The sequence below is a fragment of the Haliaeetus albicilla genome, chromosome 7 (genome assembly GCF_947461875.1).
Source record: "Haliaeetus albicilla chromosome 7, bHalAlb1.1, whole genome shotgun sequence".
NCBI lineage: Eukaryota > Metazoa > Chordata > Aves > Accipitriformes > Accipitridae > Haliaeetus > Haliaeetus albicilla.
The window spans coordinates 46,266,902-46,290,348 of NC_091489.1; the positions used below are offsets into that span (position 1 = coordinate 46,266,902).

The following is a 23,447-nucleotide window of genomic DNA, read 5'->3' on the forward strand; positions in this document are numbered from 1 at the left end:
GGAGGCTCAAGGGGAGACACGACCAGAGTCTATAAATACACGCAGCAATAGAAACCAAGGGAGGAAATTATTCAGAAGAAGGGAGAGGACAAGGAGCAGTGCCTGAAGCAAAGGCAAGAAAAGTTTATTCTGGGCCTTACATGGGAGGAGAATGGCCTTCAGCATCAGACATCTGGCTGAGGTGGGGTACCGCCGCTGCCAAGCCACCCTGCTGCCGCTCTGTATCCCCTTTCGAAGCCTCACAAAGCCAGTCTCTCTCTCTTTCTCCTACCCAGCTCTGCTTTGTTTTACAGCAGCCCCACCTCGTTTCTTCCCTGCTGGCCGTTTCACACGAGCATCTTGCACTGAGCCGCCCCAGCATGCCTTCGAAGGTTTAATAAAACAGATTGAGATGCATTTGGGCTTATGGCTTGACAACTAGTTCCCCTTGGACAGGAACATTTGCCTTCGCTGGGTGACAATGCTTTGAGTCCGTAGCCTTAGGCGCTGTGGCTCATTGCTAGTCATCTCTCCAATGAATAATACACAGGCCTGAATATCTGTCTGCATACATCTTCCTTTCCTATAGGGTAATTTAATGTTATCTTTGGGCCTCCTGCTCCTGAGATGAAGAGATTACTTCAAACCTGCAGCCCACAACCACAGCCATTGGTTTCAAACGTCATTAAGTTTCATTATAACAAATAAACACTGCAATGACATTTATAAGTTACCAGAGAGCACAGAAACACAAATATGAAGCAGATAAACTGCATTTGATCCAAATAATTACTGCAGGCAATATCGAGCTTAGGCTGAGCTGGCAGCCGGGTGCCAAGTAATTTATAGGAGTCCGTAAGGCGCTGTGTTGCACATTGCTTCTTAAAAATTATGATGATGGTTATGTGTCTCTCTATAAAGCCTTAAACAGGTTATGTTCCTGCCTCACTGAAGGCAGGAAGCTTTTCCTCAAGTCAGAAATGTAGGTGGCACAAGCTAAATATGTGGCTGTTACTAGTTTGGGGACTTTTCCATCCCCATTCCTCAGGATTTTAGCCTGAAAAGGGACCTGCATTTGAGGTTTGCTGTGCTTGAAGCTGCAAAAGAGGTTTTAGGTTTTTGCCTTTATTTTTTTCCCCTCCCCTGGGGGTTTCTGTCCCCAGCTGTGGACCCATAAGGTTTCAAGAGGGAGGAATCCTTGGAGAGAGATTTCCACTGTAAGAAAGTGTAATGCTATAATAATTAGGTTCCTTTCATTTTGACTCCCAGCTTTACGCTACCTGCCCTTAACCCTGGGCAAGGAATCATCTACCAGCAAACCAGATGGAAAAGCATCTCGCCCAGCTCTCCCCCAAAAACCTGAACGAAGAGGGGTTTTGTTGCTCTGCTAGTTGTGTGAACTCTCACAAAGCTTTGCCTCCCTGTTGTAGGGTTGGGGCTTTGCCTGCTCTGGGGTGAGAGCACATCAGCTCTTAAGTGAGCCACGTGGAGCTTGTCACTGGACTGAAAGCTTCCTATGTCCTGCAGGCATGGAGGCTCAACCCAGGAGGGGGTTCAGAAACAGCTGGGTTTATTGATGAGCACCTCTCATTACCTGCTAATTAACTCAGCAGGCTGGAATGTGCTAATCTTCTCTTGGACTGGGGTTTTGCACAAGCAAGCCATTGACTCTGCAGTGGGGACCATTGGGAAGAAGCCAGTAACAAAATAAAGAGCAAAGCCTTGTGTTTAAATACATTTGAGTCCCCTTCTGACATGGTCCCTTCTCCAGCAATAAAGCAGAGAAGTCACTGGTTTTGTTAGCAGCAGTAAGGCACAGCCACTTCCCCGTGGCTTCTCCCCAGGGTGCATGTGGGCTGATAAAGCAGTTGCAGGGCTATAAATGTTGACTGAATTCATGATTCTTCTCATTTTTCATGGCTCTTGGCTTTATTGAGTAAAACCCAGTCAAAAAGCAGGAGCCAGTTGTCATAGGCAATGGTGCAGGTGTCTGGCCTCCTCTGTGATGGCTGAGCAATGGATAAATGCACTTTCTAGGCATTTCCCTGGGTCTGCGGATGCCATAGGAGCAATGGTTTTCAGGGGAGGGGAGCTTTTATTAGGCCTTCATGTATAGATAGAAAAGTACATGAGTTTTTAAGCACCTTCCTCAGGTAACGAGGATGAGCACGTGTGTGAAACGCTTCCTGCTCAACCGATGGTCTGCTCCCTGCCTGTTCATCTCAGCATCTGTTACGTCCTCCTGTCTTTTGCCTGCCACTTTTTTTTTGTGTGCATGTGTATTGTATATGCTTAACTTTAGGCTGTTCTTCAGAATAATTTGTTTAAATACGAATCTTGCATGTAAAAAAAAAATGTGCATATTTGCAATCATTTCCGCTTGGAAAATCCAAACAAACAATAATTACAGCAGAAACCTGCTAATTCTCATTTCGCTTCATCTTCAGACTTGCTAATTCATGCAACACAACCTGAAGCAATCTTGCCCGGCTGCTCAGCTCAGCTAAACAGCAGGGAGCTGGAGCGAGTCCTCAGCATCGGCGAGGTCTTGGTGTATCTGTAATATCACGTAGCTAAGCTGGCTGGGAGCTGCCCCAGAAGCAACGCGGTCAATGTTTCATGCAGACAGTGGCCTCTAAGGGCATGTTTCAGGGCAATAGTAAGATTTGTTCTTGCCTTTTCCTACCTCGATACATGTGGTTTGGTACCCCACCAAGGCGTTTCTCATTTGGGGAAGGTATCTGTTGGAGGGCATCTTGCATGGTAGTAATTCAAGCACCTGCAAAGTTGGAAACAAAGTCCTGTAGAGAGACTTGTTTAACCACTCTCTGCATGAATTCTCCAATCTATACAGTGGGCGTAATGTCTCACCAACCTGTAGTGAGACTGCTTAAACTCAAAATTATTTTGAGAAGGAACAGAATCTTTCAGTAGTTTTAGTATTAAATATCTGCATTTTCTGTTCTGAAATGAATCTTCATTTTGATTTCTCTGTGACTCAAAGCATGCTATAACAGATTTTTTTAAAACGAGGATGGAAGTGAAACATGGTGTGACCCAAGGCGAGCTCTTTGGTCTAATTTTCCACCCTGTAGACTGCACAACTTCCAGTTGCCGCTCTTCCTGGGAGCAGAGCCAGACTTTGAAATCTCCAAATCGTTTGTGAAATGGATTATTCATCCTTCACGTTTTCCTACGGACGAGTGTCCTGTGTGCCCTCTAACTCAAAGATGAGCTGAGATTTATAAGACTATATTTCAAAAGAGCAGCCCTGATCTGGGAATGAAGGGTGGGCTAAGGGGACGCACCTGCGTTGAATGTAAGCCGGGGCTGTGGGGCATCACCTGAGAGATTTCAGAAGGTCACAAGGGATAAAATCCTTAGGGATTTTATCTGGGAGACTTTGCAGGGGGCAGACTGCTGCCCACTAGTTTGAGCATCAGCTGTTATTTTAGAAGGAAATGGTCCTTTTCCTCCTTTGTGGACTAAAGCGGGTGAGTTTAGGTCCCAGGAGTGTCTGTGCAAGCTCCTGCAGCTGAGGACCCGCCGACCCCTTTGCGAGCGCTGTTTGTCAGCTACCAAGAGTTAGCGCTGGAAAAGCATCTGTAGTTGCCACAGAGAAAGCTGGCTCGGCTGGAGTTACCGAAGCATCCCCTCTTCTTCTCTCGGCTCCCTTGCGAGCCCGTCAGTCTGGCCGCTGTGGAGCTGTGCCAGGACAGCTACACCTTGACAGAAGAGCAAATGGTAATTTATTATTCTGCGACAGGTTCCTCGGGAGCGCTGATAACAAAATATTTCTTAGAGTCATTGGCAATTTTCAGTGGGACCTGGGGCCTTCAGGTGGGTCAATGGGAGGAAATCTCTTCCCCCTCTGCTCACGAGAGCAAAGCGTCTCCTGTCTCAAGCGAGGGATGCTGATCAGCACCATGCCCAGGGTTTCCAGTGCCTTTGAAATAGCTTGTGGTGCTGTTGCCCCTGTTTCTAGCGAAGCAGATATCACCCCTGTACCCCAAGCTGCCTTGGCAGGAGGCTCAGAACTTATAGCTCACCTTGGCCCTGATCGTGGGGTAACTGCAGCAGCCCCGGGCTTTGGGACAAAGCTGTGGCCCTTGCCCAGCGTGCGGGGAAATACGTGCGCCTCTTCTGTCTGCCATTAGCTTTAGTAACGCAACGAGCTTTACCTGCTGCTGACCCTTCAGTTCTGCTGCTGCCCCCCTGCGAAGCCTCACCCGCTTCTCTGCTGCAAGAGCAAACCCCCATGTGCTGGCCCCTGTGGCAAAACACCACCTAATTCAGTTTGCTGCTTCTATTTCCAGCCCAGGAAAAGTCCTGTGTGCCCCAAAGCTCATCTGGTTGGGTGGGGTTTTTTTGGTTTGGGGTTGGGTTGGTTTTTTTCTGGCTCTGTCAGCTTGTCTAATAGAAGATAACGCTGCTTCCTACAAGCCCAGCTTTATCTGGGCAGCAGGTACACAGGAGGTTGTTAAAGCAGAACGGCCAGGAGCCATCCATTCAGCGTCTGAATATTCAGTACAAACCAGTCCGTAAGGTCGCTTGAACGCTGCTTTTTGGGGACAGCTTATTTTTGATTCCATGGTGCAGTGCATTAGTTTGTTTTCTATCGGTGGAGCTACTGAGAACAGGCATTTAATCTCACAAGAGGTAATTCTCAAAGCTGGTGCTGGGAGGAGGATGCTAATAAATATCCCATGGTAAGTATACTCTTACACCTTTCCCAATTGGTAGCTAATAACAGAGCAGACGATGACATTTAAGCCCTTTCTGCATGGCTGATCAAACTACTCACAGTGACTTTGAAAGCAGTGCTGGGATTTCATGTGGGTATCAAAGCAAGTGGAATACTCGATAGTTCAGATCTCTTGCCTGTGTGACTAATAGACAAAAAGATTTCTAAAAGGTCTAATATCTTATTCAAAATTTCCCTGTCTCCTGTTTGAAGCTACTTAGTGGACACAGTGGGATGCTGATGTTTCTTCTCTAAGCAGCATTAGGAAAATATCTGACATCACTGCAGGATGAGCTCAGGCGTGCGCACAGGCTACGCAGGCTTGCTCAGAGCTGGCGTGTGGCTGGGAGGCAAAGGGTTATGCAGAGGCCAAGCTTAAGCTCGGCTCTGGCTGTTGATGTTGCGTTTCTTGGGGTGGTCCCTGCACCCAGGATCATTTTGGCTTTAGCTTCACCTGAATGCAGCCCACTTCTTCCCCTCTGTAGCTGCACAGCTGGCTGGAGTTGTTAGGGACTGCCAGGCTTTGCTTGTTGGGATCCTTCAAGGAAAAAGGGGGTCCCATCTCCCTCGATATTTGTGGGTGAGCAAGATACGAGCTCAGGTCCCTGCTTCGCACTAGGAGAGGGGATGCATCCGATGCTGGGTCACAGAGCTAGCTGGTCAGTGAGAAGTATGCTGCCACTTGCCTTTCCATACAGCTCATTCATTCCTTGACTGAAGGGTGTTGTGCTTTTTTTTCTTTCAAATTGAATAATTCAGCAGCATCAAGCGTACAGAAGCCATGTGAGCTGGACTTACGTAGTCAAACTAAAAAAGGCCAAACTGACATTTTTGTTCAAATGGATTTTTTTTTTTTCCTCCCCCCCCAAGGAGACAAAATAAAATACAGCAAAGCTTATGCAAGGGACGAACTCAAGCTACTTTTCTTTTTCCTTCCACGAAGCTGAAAGGAAGTACTTGACATGGCTCTGGCCATCACCAACAAGTGACCCTCCCTTGGGGACGCTGCTCCATGTCTCCTTACTGTGGACAGCATCGCTGGTGCAATTCATCTGCTTCTGTCTGGGAAGCCACAGGTTTTTCTCTCCTCTGAAGGTGCAAGAAAAGCTTGCCTTTGCCCTTTCTGGGGAAATCCTTGCTGTGTCCCTGGGGACACTTGGCTGTCCCTTTCCTTTCTGCTCCACGGGTGCTGTGCTCAGCCAGAGCTTGCATGCGACCTCAAGGCTGGTCTGGGTGGCATCTCTCACCAGGGAGGTAATTGGGAGGCAGGCAGGTAGGTAATGAGCGGCTGTGCTGCCTGCACGGCTCTTCCCTGCTCTCCCTGTTTGCGCTGTGCTTCCCCGTGACTGACAATTCCAGAGAGCTTTGTAAATAATGCAACGCTTTTGTCTGCTTGCTTTTCCTAGTCATCTAAAAATCAATGAGGGCGTGTGTTTTCAAGTGCGGTGGGCCTTATGCAGGGAGCCCGTTGTCCTTGGCTCGGAGAAGAGGACCCATTTGAATGAGCGCTGAGAACCAGCCCATTTGTCACGGGATCGATAGCAGAAGCTGCACGGGGTGGTGTGGAGATAAGCATCTCATCTGTCGGGAAAGTGTGGGCATGCAGCCATCTCTACCCTCCCTCCCTGGTCCTTTCTGTGGTCAAGAGATGGCTCCATCTCCAGGCGTCACACAATGAGAACCCAACCCTGAGCTGGGCTGAAATGCCGTGACTTTACATCGGGGCTCTTGGTGGTGCCATCTACTTGGTCTGAAGAGGGACCCTTCTAGGGTGGTGTGTAGGCTCAGGTTATCACACAGCAGCCCCTTGATCATCCTCCTACCATGCGTCACGCTGGCTCCAAGTAGAGGGAAGGATTAGCTCTCTGCATTGAGGCACAAGGAGAACGTCCCACTGCTCTTAATCACAGGGCCTTTCATTTCTGAACAGTAATATTTTCACGAGGAGCTTCATAGTCCTCCTTCGCCACTTCTATCCTCTCCTCAACAAAAAGGACTAATTCTTTTCAGAACACAATGGAAATTCAAAGCTCCACTTACATAAAAGGAGCCACGGTGTCTCCATTTCTAATGAGTCATTGTTCCCTCTGTAAGTCCCTTGCTTCTTACTACAATACTCACTTCTCTTGGGTAATGAAAATTTAACTATCTGCTGTTCCTGGTTGCCTCTTCTCTTCTTGCAGCAAGTTGTCTGCAGGCAGGCTGGTTTTTACACAGGAGGCTGCAAGCTGAAATAATTCAGGCAAAAACTTGTGCAAACAGATTTCAGTCTTCAGAGAGCTAAGAAAGCCGGTCGCCGGTTCAGGCTTTGGCGATGGAAGGAGCTTCAAGGTCCTGCTGCATCGCAGACGCCCTGCGTGACCTTGGCAGCGTCATCATGTAGGTGCCTCCCTCTGTTTTCTGGGTTGTAAAATGGGATTTTTGGTCCTCCTCACCATGCGTGGGTGTTGGGACTTCTCTGAAAAGGAATGCTATGGCACTAGTGGCGTGATTTCCCTTGGCAGTCACAAACATAGTAGAGTCTCAGCCTTTGTTTGGAAGAACGAGGCAACATTACAGAGAAACACTGAAAAACAGAAGCCACAGGTGCAAAATCCATTAAGGAAATATAAAGACTTCTAAAGTGGTTCTCTCTTTTTTCCTCTTTTTTTTCTTAAGCTTTTATGACATGCTTGTAACTTCATAAGGATCCTGCCTGTGATTTTTGAAAGCAGGGTTAGCATTATTGCCTGCTCAGCGTTCACAGTGGGTCCTTTATTCTCCCATTTTTGTTCCTGCTGTTTAGGATTTCAATAGCCGCAAGAAGCGCCCCCTGCTTTTGTTTTAGAGAGACTTTCTCCAGGAATACAGGAGATCGCAGGGCCAGAAAACAGGTCACGCAGTCGTCTAGCAGTGTAAATAGCTCCTCAGGGAGCAAAGCAAAGCCAGCAACTAGGAGAAGATGAGGCTCCGAGATCAAGAGCCTCTTGCGCCTTCTCTGACACCTAAGCCCCCATCTACAATAGCAGGTCGACCTGCAGCTGACAACCTGCATTCAGCAGAAGGGCAGCTTGAGAGTGCAGATAGGACTTTGCCATCGCATTGGAATGTGGCCAAGAGGCATGGTTAGTATCTCATTTACATATCCATTTGCTTTTTTAAAAAAAAAAAATCAACAATGAATTCAGAGTCCTAATATTTGCTTCTGCTTGCTGTGTCTACTCTCTGCTGGATGAATAGCAGAAGATGCTTGCATGGATGCTCTTGGGGGGGCAGAGTCGGTGCCGAGTGGCTCCCAGCGACGCTTGCAGGAGGCCAAGCATCAACTGGGTTATTTCTTTCTTCGAAAGCATGCCAAGTCTTTACACTTGAAAAGAGGAAAAACAGGGTGTGGAAGTAACAGAGGACTACACTTGGGTCTGCAGGAGGGACTCGTACGTGTTCCTGCATGGCCTTGCTGTTTGCAACTGCTGCCACAGGGCAGAGGAGCGCTTCCCAAAACCTGAACCTGGGTTCCCTTTGTGCGGCAGTAAGGTGCTGTAGGAGGTGAGAGGGAGATGGTGGATGGCTGATAGCTGGTGCGGGCACCTTGCCTGGACTCTTGGTTGGGCTCATGTGGTCTGAACTCCGATCTCTGCAAGGATTTGAGAAGCTAGGCTATAGTTAAAACTGGATTTTTTTTATTTTTTTCTTTTTTTTGCCTAATACCCTATTTAGTGGAAGGGGAGAGAATGGGAAACTTCTGGTTATCTGACAGCATCTCGTGTGATCATTGAAGTGCTTGTTTTGTTTTGTTCTTGGAGTCAAGCCACCCTGCTTTGAAACCAAAGCACCATTTTGTAATAATGTTGTAAACGTTCAGGGAAAAGGTACCCAACTGACGTGTTTCAGCCCATTTTCTTGTAGCTGAAACTGCTCACCTGCATTTGTAAATCACCCTCTCCCAATCTCCCCATTTTCAGTTATTTTCTGTCAAGTATCTTATCTCCCTTAAAACTTTCCTGCAAATTACTTGTTCCTTTGACATTAAGACATAAGACAGCTGAAAGCTGTAACGTGGACGGGCTTCTGATCTTCCAAACCCAGTTAAACCCAGTAATCAGACTTTAAGCTGATTTGAAAGCTAGTTGAGCTCTACCTTCAGTACTTTTTTATTTTTTTGCTTCTTTTTTATCTGTGATTTAGGGAGAGATGATCCTGCTGTGGAGCAGGGACTGGGCCAGGTAATGCTCTTAAGGTCCTCACCCCCATCTCTCCTGTGACTGAGTCTGAGCTGTTTGTAGCTGAGATGGAGCCTTGGACAGAAAAAATGGTTTCGAGTGACAATTTTTCACACTGAACAAACAGAGGGAAGGAAAAGACAGGAGACATATGCCATGTTTCTGCTCTGATTTTCCATGGCTATCAGCTGCTCTCAGAAACAAATCAAGAAACAGCAACAACAAAAAAAAAACCCCAACCCTAAAAAGGGCTTCATTTCCAACAGCAATTACCAAATGAAGCCTCTGCTTAATGGACATTTTCAGAGGGCATGGACACCACTTTGTGCTTCTGCTTTCTCATTATGACTTTCGCAGCTCCCAGCTGACAACCTGATAATTCTCGCCGATAAAACAATCTTTTGGGGTTATTGCTGCGTTCCAGCACTGTCCCTGCTTGCCTGGCTTGCCTTGAGAATTGTCAAGATTACGGAGTGAGCCGTGAAAACATAGTTAGCAAGTGGAAAATATATATAAAAAAAACCCCACCAAACAAAATAACAAAGCAAAATGCTCACTTTTTTTTCCTACTTCCTTTTCTAATTTTCTCTCTTATCCCCACTTCTTCCTGGTATCCAAGTAGCATTTGTCCTTTATGGGTCTGAATAAAATACAGAGCTGATTAATATTCCCTTTGAAACCAAATTTCTAAATCTTAATTCAGCATAGCAAGGGTTTCTGCTGGTATCGGAGGCCACCATGACTTCCAGCAAGTCTCTCCCAGCAGAAAGAGCTGGAATCTCCTCTGGAATAAACCTGTCCTGTTGTGCATGCAGGACTGCACCAAGAGCCACCACCGTGGCCTTTTAGAGCACCTGTGATGAAAATCAGATTTCCTTGCAAATACGTGGGTGCTTGGGAGAGCTAGGACCTCTGAAATACCCAGGAATACGGTTCTCAAGGTGCATCTGGGCACTGCAGGGAGATTTGCGAATATTTCAGCACGGCTTTTTAACCTGACATATGTAAACTAGTAGAAATCTAGAAAGGATAGCTCTGCTCTTCCCCGTGCATCTTTAGCTGGCTAAGAGCAAGTTTAAGTTAAGCTACAATAAATTAAATTGAAATAAAAGCGCTCACATGGGGGCATACATTAGTTTAACTGCACGAGTTAGAAAACGATTGGGCTTTTGTAGCTTTGCCTTGTAGGCAAGGCCAAACAACTCATTTGGAAACAAGTGTAGTTGCGAGAACTTGTGTCACACTTAACCTTGGTTTAGGATTAATCATCAGTCAATGATTAAATTGAGTTAATGTAAATTAGGATTGAATTGATTTAGGGTGGCTCACATAGAGACCGTCCTGGTTTAACAAATTGATTTTAAAGAGAAACTTCTTCTTCAGCCTGGTACGATTTTGTGCATTGAACTGACATTCAGCTGAGGGGTGTGGGCTTTTAATTCTGTGCCTTTTGCAGGGTGATAATTCCCACACAGCAAGGTTCCTGATCTTTAAAACCCCTTAGGTAGTAGAGCGAGTCATAATCCAGTCGGTCTGCCTTTCTCCCAACTTCTGTCTTTTTCACATCTCTGCTATATCCAGAGTAAAAGCAAGACTTTAAGTGCTGGCAGAGCGATAGCGCTATTCAGATGCTCTACAAATAACTAACACAAAGAACCATGCTCACAAGGTGTCCAGATATCAGCAGGTCAGCCTGAAATGGCTTTACTTTTAGGACCTTCCAGCATTAGACTGTGGCACTGTGTACATGTGCTAGCTTGTAGCACAACAAGCCATCTCTCTAAGACATCCCAGAGAGGTATATTTGGTTTAGGGATGTTTTGTCAGCATTTGTTCTTGCTTTTACTGTTTTCTTTACAAGAAAGAAGGGAGTGGGCTGGCACTGTGCTGCCATCTGCCCCAATCTCTGTTGAACCACGGGGAAGTGCCGTATGGGCACCCCAGATTCCCACCTTGCCTGATTGAAGACCAGAGCGCTCATTTTAGAAAGAAAAAAATGGAAGGAATTAACACTTGGAATGTTTTTAGGTGATGGTAAAGCCAAAGAATGATGATGTATTTCAAAGAGTAAAAATAAAATATAATACCAGTGCTTGACAAACCCTGATGTGAAAGAGGTTATGCTGCATCAGAGTACTTTCTGTTAAAAATGAGAAGCTTCACCTCACACCTGAGGTGTGAGACGTCTCACCGTGGCAGGAGATGACCCAAGAGCTTTGAAATGTTATTGCAGCATTCAGAGTGGGGAAGGGTGAGGAGGGAGGCGATAAACCACCACGCTTAGTCTACCTGTGTCAACCAAGGCGGTAGGTGTCACGCTTAAGAGCTTGGCTCATTAGGGTTGGATGGCTTGCGAGTTTGATGATGAAACTTTGGCAAAAGGCAGCGCCGAGCCAGGGCTGTTGCTTCCCAGCAAATACCAGTAGGTTACACTCTGGAAGAAGAGAGGACAGCAGCAGTCAGTTGTTCTCCTGCGTGTTTTCTAGGAGTTTCTTAACTGTGCATCCTGATTTCTGAGAGCACACGAGGTGGGAGCGAGACTCAGAAGGTGAGGACCAACATCCTCTTGTATTAGGTGTAATACAAAATATTATTGCTTCCTGAATTCCTGCTGCTTTTCTATCTGTTGATCGTGATGGCTAAAACACTAGCACTGCAATTTGGAATAAAATAGTTAGAGGAAATGCATGGCACCTCTTTGCTGTATCATTTTTTTCCCCAGGGAGGAAAAACGTTGCAAAACTTTGTCTGAGTGTATGAGGGGGTAATAAGTAATCACATAATTAAGAGCTGCAGAATTCAGCCCCAGCTTTGCGCTGTGGCAGGAACATCTTGGGCTGTTGCCTCCCAGGGCACTGCATCATGTGGAAAACTGCCTGAGAACTGACAGCCTCCTCTTTCTCTCTTGTTCCCCTCTCCAGGTCAAGCATCCTCCTTCACGCAGCAGCCCCAGGACCAGGTAGTGATCGCTGGGCAGCCCGTGACACTGCTGTGCGCCATCCCCGAGTATAATGGCATCGTGCTGTGGATTAAAGATGGGCTCGCCCTCGGAGTCGGACGGGATCTCTCAAGTAAGTCATGATACCACCCTACCTAAACAAGGAAAATGGGAGCTCTCCCTGCCCAACAGTGAGATGTAGCCACAATACTTGTTTTGAGAATAATGAGTGTTTTCATTTCAACTACAAAACCTTCCAGCCAGCTCAAACATAAGAACTGAAGCTTGGAATAAACAAAAACCTTTTTCGCTCTGACTTGAAACAAAACAGTTGGTTTCCCACAGGTGTAACCTGACCCTTTGGAAAGCCTTGCTTTGGTTTCGGTTGACTTTTGGAAACAAGTGCCACGTTTCCAAAATGCAGGCTGAAATGTTTGGTAAATGTTGAAAGTGCCTGTTTTGACATTCTCAAAAAAAAAAAAAAAAAAAAAAAAAAGTAAGTCTCTGTTTGCTTTGGATAAATGCGTTTTTGGCAATCCGGTGGAGCCCACAAGTACTTGTAGCTTCCTTAAGCTGTACTTTTGGCAAATTATAGTTTGGTAATAAAATTCCCCAGACTTCGTGTTACTTAATCCCACACATGCATTGTGATTGAGGGTTTATTGCAACTGGCGAAGGCCCTGGAACAATAGTGGAGAAGTTATGCAGTTTATTCTATGTATTTTGCTGGAAAATATAAAATTTTTAGTGAAACGTTTCACATGTTTCACAACTAAAGGAGAGTGTTTGCCTGAAAGCCAGAAACCTGGGAGGGCACTGAGCCCTTCCAGGAGCTGCAGCCTTGTCCCCCTGAGTACAGCAGAGATTATACACGTGTGACGTTGCTACTGCTCCACTTCTGCAGAGCACAGGAGACCTGAGAGGGTTTTTTCCAAGTCAAGCAGCAGCAGCATTCAGAAACCAGGGGAGGATTCATGTTTCTTGGTCTCTGTGGACCCGCTCTTGTCTAAAGTGCAATGCCTGCCCTTTCTTTTCCTTTTTTTTTTTTTTTTAATACGTATAATTACTCATTTCTCAGGCTTGCCTGAGTGAGCAGTCCCCTCTTCAACTGTTTTTCAAAGCTCTGTGCCGCAACTTTTACATACATTAGAGAGCTGAGCTTTCCATACAAGACCTTGCAACATGAACGGGTAACAACAGCTCCACTGAAGTATGTAGCTTATGTGAATGACTTTCACAATTAACAGAGCTGGGGCTGCTTTAAGCAAGAGGAACTGCCAGCTCGCATGATACCAGCTCAGCCAGTCATCTAATTAGCTAAATACAAACAAACCCATCATTTGTATTTCTTGCGGTTCAGGAGAGCAAATCCTGCTGTTGATAGCTTGCGAAACAACAAAAACAAAAGAGTGTGCCAGGCTGCCTGCGTTACACAGTGCATTAATCACCAGCACAGGGAAGGATGGGGTGATGGCAGCCTTCCTTCCGTGGTGCTTCAGATGTCTCAAAACTGAGGACAGGCTGATCAGTGCTGTCAGTACCCCCGCAGACCCCCTGCCCAACCTTTACGCAGACCTAATAGTGGAAGTATTCCGGTGTTTCGCCACAAGCACATGCACAGCTGACTGAAGGAGTTCAGGAAATCCTGCGACAAGTCTCAGAGGAGCCGGAGGTGGTGGGTTTCCTGGTGGAAGGGCTAATCCCTTTTCCTAGGGACGGCAGCTAGTGCATCTTCATCAGCACCTCCTTTTTGAACTCTTAGGGCAAAACCTGCAGTCTCTTTCCTGATTTGGGAGGCCTCTCGCTCTCTTTTTGGGCTGGCTGCCCAGGAGGGGAAGAAGCTGCCTGGCTCCTGGGTATTTGCTCTGGGACAGCTGGGGCTCTGGACTTGCGCTATATACTCCCCATCCTTGGGCTCATCGGTCCAGCTGCCTCCTGACTCATGTTTTGCGTTCTGCAGGTTATCCGCGCTATCTGGTCGTAGGAGACCATCTGTCGGGAGAGCATCACTTGAAAATCCTGAGAGCCGATCTGCAAGATGACGCCGTCTACGAATGTCAGGCCATTCAAGCGGCCATCCGATCCAGACCTGCCCGGCTGACTGTTCTCGGTAAGTGCCGTCTCCCCGTCATATTGGCACTTATTTGCTTTTTTTTTCTTTTTTTGCCCTCACGGTTGCACTGAGTGGCTTTTTGACAAAATATTTTGTTGCTAAATCAAGAGGACTGGAAACTAATCCATCGCAAGAGCGACAGGGGTGCATCTTGATCCTGCGAACAGTAGCAAAGGAAGCTCTTTAGGGAGTACAGCAATTCTGGGATGACTAACACAGGCACAAAATGTTCGATGCCTCAGTTCTACAAATATAAGTGCCAATTCGAGAGTGTACGTGCATAAATTTAAGGACGTGAAAAGTGTCAGTGCCATCAATGCCTTACCCTTGCTGCAATGCTGCGGCATGACCAGGAAGACGCTACCACTTGAGGAAGGGCTGGTTTTTGTACTATCTTCGTACTATCTATTTTCGTATATATGTTTTATCATCATGCGTTTCTCAGTAATTAATCTTTCCCATGACCAACATAGGAAGATGTTGCATGGGATTGCAAATAGGAGATGGCTCCCAACATCTTGTAAAGACCTTTTCTGGGTGGGAAATGGGAGAGTAGCACTGGCGAAGGTAAAGGGCTTTGTTGGCAGGCTGGCAAAGTGGTTGTGAGTGCTTATCAGGAGTCCTGGGAAAAGGCAGGCTGCATCAGTGAGACTTCCCAGAATGTATGTGGCTTCAGAGAAGTTAATGAAAATGGTGTTTTTCTTGAAAAGCATGGAGAAAACCCCGTCTGTATTGGTCTCCAATACATCCTGATTATTCAACCCCCAAAATGAAACTATTTCCATATTTGTTTAAATCGATGTTTGGATTTGTTCTTTCCTTCTTGTTTTTTTCCTGGTTAATTTTTAGGGAAAAAAAATCTTTTTTCAAAGTTCCAAACAAAGAGTTCTAGTGTTTTTAGTCAGAGCAACGCTAATTAGTCTTAAGCAGCCAAAAAAAAAGTGAATTAAGGTACTAGTTCTGGTTGAAGGTGCGCCTTATTGAAGCCTGCGCACCACTGCGAAAATGAGTTCTAATTTCTGGTTTGTAATTTCCCCTGCATTTGTTTTTCTCTCTCCGCTACCTTACAAAGTACCCTACCCCCCAAACTTACGCAACTGCCATCTCTTCCTTCCCTGACCCCGAAGATAATGATGATTTTCTTTTGATCCATCCTTCTGCTCAATCAACCCTTTGCAGCAGCTCAGAGCTCTGACATGTGCCCATACATGAAAGAAGCCTGCAAACGAATCAGAAAGCAGAGCACGGCTGTCAGGGGGGCTTTCTCGCTTACCAACAACTTCTGCAAGCTGTGTCGCCTTCCCCTCCTTCGCCTGGGCTCCCTCCTTCTGTTGTGAAGGCAGAATATGTTGCTGGAGCCAGACAAAAGAAATAATGTTATTTAATTAGAGCTAAAGATTTCAAAACTAATTTAGTCCCAGGGCGCACAGGCGTACGTCAGAGCTCAGAGCTGCTGCAAAGCGTTGATTGAGCAGAGTGATGTTTTTTATGGATCAAAAGGAAATCGTTATTATCTTTGGGGTTACGGAATGTGTCAAATAGATGGTAGTTAATGTTTATGTGAATATACATGGTAGTTGCTAATTGGTACATTTACCTAAGATGTTCAGTGACTTATATTTGCAGAGTGTTTTCCTTTTAAGAAAATTTAAGTTATTGCAAATTCAACTTAAACCCAATCGATAAGAAAATGGGGCTTTGCAACCTGTCAGTAGCACATCTTTCACTTTAGATGTATTTATGCAGATGTTCTGGGGAAATTTTAAGGCCAGTTGGGGAGGCACGAGTGATAATCTACACCCTGGGAAAGGGGCTTGGAAGGTCGTTAGCGGTCAGCAGCTCGCACTTTGATACCTTTGCGGTAGGATGGAGCAAAGGCGGACATTGCCACAGGTGGTCTGTGATTTGCGTTTTAGCCAGCCCAATGGAGGGGAATAGAAATGGCACATCAAGAGTAGATACTTCCAACACCCCGCGTGCTAAGAGCTAGCACTGGCTCCTGACAGACGGTTACAGCATGCAGTGCGTCAAGCTAAACTTAGTGTACATTAGGGAGAGGCAAAGCGCGTGTTTGTACAGGAAAATGGAGAGACGTTTTCGGTGGTTACAGATACGTAATGCCACCAGCTGTGCAGACGTTTCTCCTCTTTGGATCCGGTGCGTGCCAACTCGACGAGTCTGGTTAATCGCGAGCTAAGCAGCCATCTCCGGAGGGACATGGGTCTCCCAGATTTCATCTTGCTGGGTTAGAAAGGGATGTAACAGGCTACCTGAGCTGCCTCATTTGCAGAAGATGCTTATGGGGCATTTCTTCATCCCAGTCTGCCCAGCTTCACCTGAGGCTGCAGGCATCACCTAGGCAGGAGAGGATCCCTAAGCCGTCCCCGGATCTGCGTGCAACCCTCGCAGCTCTTGAGGAGACGATTTGTCACAACTAGAGCAGAGCCGGGAGGCTCTCGTGGCTGGGAGCCCGTCGTCTGCTGCTGCTTCTGCAACCACTCAAGGGACTCATCATCCAGCCGGGGAAGTTGGAGGCTGTTCTGGGGAACCCCATCCCATTCTATCACACCCCAGCCTTACCTCTGGAAAACGCCTTGCCTGGGTTTTTTTGCGTGGGTTGGTGCTGCCTTGTCCGTTCTTGCCAGCTTTTCCACTTCCTTGGTATCAAGAAATCCCCTAATGCCTCCCAATTCAGTTTGCAACTGCTGTCATTCATGTCTGACAACAGCTTTATGGGGCTGATGCCTCCTACTTCCCTGCTCAGATGCAGAGCTACACCATATTTTAATTAAATATTTAAGGTTTTGTCACATTGTTTTCAAATCTACATGGTTAAATGTAGTGGAACAGATCATTCCATAGCCTTAGAAGTCCAAACATTCAAACACAGGAGCCTATTAGTGTCATCAGCATCGGGGAAAATCTTTTATTTGTAGAGTTGTAAGGACAAATACTGCTCGGGAGCCCGGCTAACCCACCCCAAAGCTGAAGGAGCCCCTTCTCCAGGTCTCCCTCGCTTTCCCTCTTACCATTGCCCAAATTGTCCGGGGAATGAGCTGCTGCTCTCTCTCCTAGGGACGTCTGCCCCAGCAGGGAAGGCAGCGGCTGCTAAAGCTGATGAGATGGGGTTTGGGAGATAGGGAGGCATCCGCGTTTTCTGCAAGCAAAGGATGTCAGGGCAGCATTTTGGCAGGGGAGCCCGAGCCAGGCAGGCTTTGGGAAGCCACTGGAGGGCTATTTGCTACCTGGTACATCTTTAATGGCAGGGCTTCGTAATTTATGATCTATTTAACTAAGCTGGGGTATTAATTAAATAAAGTAAGAGCCTGATTAGGACTTGGAGAAATTTAAAAATAAAATCAGACAGCAATCGAGCGAAATTGCAAAGCAAACACTTTGGCTGTAACCACTGGAGAGTTCCCTCCGGTCTTCCATCAAAGCTCAGAGCAGGGAGGGCAAATACAAGAGATTATATAGCCAACAGATGTGTGTTGTTAAAATATGCATCTGCCAGCCGTGTAGTTTAAGGAGCTGGAGGGCTAGCTTGTGGATCCTTCTGCACTCGGGGGACTGTGAATGAATTTGAGGCCCCGCCAGCCGAGCTGGGATTTGCAGACACGTTAATTAGTGTTGAGTTCCCAGATCTCGAAGGCAGCCAAGCAAGGAGAAACTTTGAAGAGCGCATTGGCTTCCCCGGGAGGAAGGAGAGGGGAGGGGAAGAGGGGAGCCCCAGCTCGCCATGCCGATCTGGCAGCAGCGTTACGAAGCCTCAGCCCGCGATGACCAGGGGTGGGCAGGACCCGCGGTGCCGGGAGCGTGGAGGAGTCCAGGTCAAGCAAAGCAGATGGACGGCGAGGTGTTGGGGAAGCTGGATGGTAGCGGGGTTGCTCTCCTTCACTGGTGTCTTGGCAGGAGCATCCCAAGCCTATCCCGGTCTGTGGTCCTCCCCAGCACGAGATGCCCTGCCTTGTACCACGGGCTGTCCCGTACAAGCTCCGGTACACCACTAGCTCTGCAGCTCAGTGCAGGGAAAGGGTCAGTCCCAGAGAGATGCTGGTGGGAACCAGGACAAGGGGACCACGGGGGTGTGAAGGGGGAGGCAAAGGAGCTACTTCCAGAGACTTAGGGTGAATAATTGATAGGCAATTAACTTGTACATTCACCTTTTATAGTCTTAATTCCCTGTCTCCTCCCCCTCCACGGCCTCTTCTAATATTAACTCTGCCTTCATGTGTGTCCCATTAGAAATAAAGCTTTCTTAAATCAACATGAATTATTTAATGCTACAGATTAAGTTAATTTGAAGTGAGAGCTCCTGTCTTTTAAGATAGCACAGGCCAGGGTCAGGAAAAGAGGAGGGTCACCTCGGTGTCAAGTGCATTTACATTCAATCACAACCCTTTTCCTCTTTTTATCTTATGGTTTTTATTTTATTCTAATCCTCTTTCTAGCCGAGTCTTTCCAGTCCTCCCCTGCAGAGCAGAGTAAGCTATTTCCATTACCAAAATGATCGCTGGCAGCTTGAGACATCTGTGTTTCCCAGCTTTCCTGCTCTTTAGCGGAGTTTGATCAGAAAATAAAGAGGCTATGGCCTGGGAAAGGCCATTTTTCAATATTTGTTTGTAATGCCGCACTGCAATGAGAAAATGTGGACTAGGTGATGTTTCAAATCCAGAAACAGTTCAGCCTGAAACCATCTCAAGTATTTTTCCATACTTTTTAACAGAACTCAATTCTCTGAATGTAAAATTCAGCGTAAACCAGCATGTAGAGTCAGGATGTCAATTCAGAACAAAAAAAAGAAGTGTTGAAAATGTGATCATTTTCTTCCAGACAGTCTCTTCTCCTTGAAAAAGTTTGGGTCTTCACGAAGCTGCATTTTCTGCTGGGAATATTTTCACTGGCAAAATAGCAGCCGGGTCTACTGGGAATGAAACAGAAACATCAAACAATCGAGCACAAATCCCAAATAACCTAAATATTTGATGTCATGTCTGAGCAGCTTAAGTTTACAGCGCTCTGAGCCGGCTCCTTTTGATAGCGAGGGTGGATGGGTTTCCTTGCCAGCAGCCCTGCGTGGCTCCTGGGGTGGGAAGGTATCTCCACAGGCTTGACCGTACCCAGCCGGGCAAACCCAGGGTCTCAGAGGTGCTTGGTGCTGTACAAATTCAGGGTGAAAGGCAACATCTGCCTCGTGCGGTCTATAGCTGGAAAAACAGATCAAAAAGAGGTACCGTATGCTAAAAACTCAGCTCTAGAGATGGGTCTTCCCAAGCTGGGTTTCACCTGGGCATTGGTAAGTGTTCTTCTTTCCCCCATTTCAGAGGGGTTTGCACCCTGCCTGTCTGGAGGAGGATGGCAGGGCAGCATCCGCATGAGCTGTGCTCTCCTTACTTTGAAGGAGACAAGCAAAATTGATTCACTTGCATCCCCATTAAGCACATCTTAGCTGGCTGTGCGTACTAGGGTGAAACGCTGTATGGGACATGTCCTCTGGCCTCAGGCTCTGCCAGCCTTATTGCTGTAGCATAACGACTTTCCAATTACACAAATATGGGGAGTGGGAAGCTAAGAAAGGGGTTTGTTTCACATTAAATATATACCCGCCACTCTGCTGCTTTTGCCTGGTGGTTGTAGAGCTGCTAAGACAGGGAGTAGCTTGGTGTGCCTAATCGCTGTGAAAATGTGAAAAGCTCCTTCCATAAGGACCCTGGAGGGAGTTTCCCAGTAGTCACTGGGAAACCCGGAGCTTTTGCAAAGATGGCCCAGTTTGCACGCTGCTTGTGACAGCACCCTGATGGGCATAAAGCCTGTCCCAGTCCAATAGGCACAGTTAATACGCCACTGCATGACCAGGAAATTTTAAAAAAATATATATATTCATAAAATGCATTAAAAATGACAAACCTATTCCTTCCCAACAGGACAGGGCTGTATCTGAGCTGGTGTGTAATCTCACAGAGGGAAGTTCATCTGGGCCAAGCCAGCACTAGGCAGATGCTGCCTCTGCTCCCTCAAACCCAGGTCCGGTGTTATTGGCTCACACCATTTCATGAGTAGTCTTGCAAAATTCATGTTTTCTTAAAGCCCTGGGCCCTGGGGTTAGGTGATACCACGAGAGTTTTCTTGGTTCTGTACGTAAATTAACGGCTAGCCTTCAGCACCATAGAGTGAGGCTCGAATCCTGAAGGAAGATTTGTGTGCCTGGAAGCCCATCTTTTTTCTTTGAACTGTAGCACTTGGCCTACCAGCAGATACCACCTCTCCCATCAAACTTCACCTTGCTTATATCCTCAAAGCTGCAACAGCATTCCTACCTGAATGCTGAAGACTCAAGGACCACAGAGGAAATAGGAAGAGACACAGTTAGAAATGATTAATGTTAGGGTTCTTGCGCCAATCTGTGATTTCTTGTCTCGATGCAGGGGGGGCCTGACCCGTGGTTTTATCGAACACGAAGCATTTGGCTTCTCTATGCAGAGTCTGCTGGTCCGTACCATACTGATGGATGCGGAGCACACAGAGCTGATAAAAAGCCTTCCCGATTCTCTGTCATCCCTTCAGATGCACCAGTGGCTGCATCCCTTTACCTCTTTCTTCCCAGCCCCTCTTGCTGGCTCTGCTCACCTCCCTGCCCCTCGCACAGGAGCCGTGAGCAATTACTCCCGGCTATGATGGCTATGAAGTTGCCATGAAATGGTGTGGGGGGTGCTTGCAATGTGTCAAAATCCTTCCGTCCTGCTGTGCTCATCACTTGTATTATTACATCTGCGCCACCTCCTGCTCCGGGCACGAACCTCTCTGCGTCTCACCCCCCAGTCCTCCCCAGTTTGCATCCAGGAGCCAGCACATCACACGAGCCTTTCCCCTTTGCATCATACATTGCATCAAATGGCTCCTGCTCCATGCAGTGCCTGTCAACGGGGGAGATTATTCTCCTTTATGCCCTTTTGGATCGCTGACACCTCGCATTCTGCATCGCACAAACCCAGCGCGCGTGCAAACCTCTCTTTGCTTTGCACACCTACATGCATTTCTTCCTCTTGCCAATCAAGACAAAACTCCCCATCTGTATCCTACCCGCGCTCCTCTGTATCTGCATTATTCGTACACGCAGCAGCTCCTTTTGTGCTTCTCACGCATGCACGTACAGATGCGATATAGATTGCAGCACTACGCGTTCGGGCTGCGCTTGGTGGCTCAGCCGGGGGATCTGTCACCGCTGGGAACTTGGTGGGTTGTTAGTGACCTGACAAAAGTATTGACTCCCTCTCCCCTTGTCAGCTGGCAGAGAAGAATGAGGCCCTCGAAGCGTGACATCACCTGAGCGACAGCCCCCGCTTTCTTATCGATCCGCCCTAATGAAAAATGAACCCGAGGCTTGGCAGGGGCAGGGCCAGCTGCAAAAGCAGAGAAAATGCTTCGGGAGAGGATGCACGAAGCAGCTGTTGAGATGTTCCTGCTGGAGCCTGCCCACCCACCCCAGCTCTCCGCTTGTGGCCAGCCTAGAGGGATGTTTGCTTGGGTCCGAGAGCTTTGCCAACCCTATCTTGGGTTGCTTTTTGCACGTCTTGCATTTTTCCCCCCTCCTTTAAGTGTTTCCCAGCCTTTCACCCGCTGGGCCTGTTTCTGAGCTGGTCTGCCAGCTGTGATACAGTTCAGGCTTCCTAGCACAGTTCCCAGCTGCAACCAGCATCCTCCCCAGGTCGTGGTGGAGAAAGGGTTGGTGAAACCGGTGATGAATCTCTCTTCTTGTTACCAATCCGTCGCAGCGCTACCTGTTTCTGGCGTTTCCAAGCAGTGTTTGCTTTTGATCCACCTGTCAGTGTGTCTGACGGATATCAGCTTCCCATCTGATGGTAGGACTGGGATGGCCTTGGGGCTGCGGCATTCCTTTTAGCTCAGCTTGGGCTTCAAAACTGGATAGCTGCGTCTTAATGATTGACCTGTGGGTGTCCTTTGTAATTGATGGCAAATAACCTCGCCTGCCCCAGGATATTCACCTCATGCCAAGGTAGAGGCTGGACAAATGGCCCCCTGGAAGGGGCTATTACTCTTTTTTGACGTTAAAAGGTGCCTGGCCTGCTCAAATTAGGAGTTGACTGTGCAGACATCTTTAGTTTGTTTTGGATGACAGCAACCACCCTGCTTCTTCCCAAGAGCCTGCCTTGCGCCGGTGCTTCCTTACTGGGGTGTGCAAAGAATTTTGGCTGCGGGTTCCATGCAGCCCTTGCCAAGGCTGGTGTTAGAAGCTGCTGTGAGATGAGTAGTTTCACAATTCACAAGTAGGTGGCTTGGTTTTGCAGTACTGGGCGATGATGTGGGTGCTGAGCTACGGTGAGGTGTAGAAAGCAGTACCCCAGACACAGCTGTAAATGCACAGTACCTAAAGGGATCACTTTAGGTGATAAATCACAGATGAGGGACCACTTCAGGTGGCAAGCACGGATACGGCATTGGATGACCTGTTCAGGACTCCTCTCTCCAGCCTCCTCCCTGCTCCTGGGAATTAGGCTGAGGCTTTCTCCCCAGGGGCCAGGCATGAAGCCGCGCTGTTGGGTTCCTCTAACATGCTCAACTCTGACCTCTGCAGAGAGAGAGACAAGGGATTCACGGCAAATTATGGATTTAACACCTATGATGAATCTCCATTACAGCATGAAATGAGAAAGGAAAATGTAGCTAAATGGAAGATCTCCCCTGGGCAGCAAGAGACTGCAACTTATGAGAGGCTGGGGAAAATGAAAAAAAAAGGGGGGGGGATGCAGAGCTCAGGAACTAGGAAAAACCTTGTTCCTTTAAATATTGCAAAACCTTTATAAGTCACTGCTTGCAGGTTAGTAGGGACATGGATTAAAGGTCAGGACTCAGACCCATGACACATCAGATGTTTCCAACTCCATCCCTTCCAGTTGTCATGACCAGTGGAAATGAAATATCGTTGGGTGCTGGTCCTTCAGGTGCTCGGGACTGCTTGTCCCCAGCACCTGGGACCAAGATCCGCCCTTCATCACATCACTGAGAGTAGCCTGGCTCTGCATCAGTCATCTCCCTTTAGGAAACGCCAATGGAGCGTCCTTCCCTGGGAAGTGTACTGATGCCTTTCAGCTTAAACTCAGCTCCTGACTCCCAAACATGTGGCTCCTGGGGTCCCCACCACCATAGCAGCATCTGCTCCTTGCTGCCCACTGCTTCCATAGGGTTAATCCCTATGGATTCCCTATGCCCCTATGATGCTGGGGCATCAGTGCAGCCAGCTCTCTGGCAGTGGCAGTGACCCAAGAAGTGATTGATATTTCCAAGGCTTCTGTTGAGCTGGGTGTGGGAAACAGAAACTGGAGTGGAAGCATCGCACTGGGTGTAATGCAGCTGGAGATGAGTTCCCATGGGGAGGAGCTGTCAGTAGCTGGCAGCCAGGTGGCTTTGCTGGAGATGCAGAAAGGAAGACGGGCTTTAGTGACAAAATAGGGGCTC

At 47.5% G+C, this 23,447-nt stretch overlaps 1 protein-coding gene across 4 annotated transcripts in view; it reads left to right on the forward strand.

Annotated features, from left to right (window-relative positions):
* Positions 1–23,447, forward strand: part of KIRREL3 (kirre like nephrin family adhesion molecule 3) — a 339,679-nt gene that overhangs the window by 228,551 nt on the left and 87,681 nt on the right. For all 4 annotated transcript variants that reach the window (XM_069788214.1, XM_069788215.1, XM_069788216.1 and 1 more), the window contains 2 exons: positions 11,844–11,993; positions 13,821–13,970. In XM_069788214.1, coding sequence (XP_069644315.1) covers positions 11,844–11,993; positions 13,821–13,970 — 300 coding nt within the window. The remainder of the gene's footprint in view (positions 1–11,843; positions 11,994–13,820; positions 13,971–23,447) is intronic.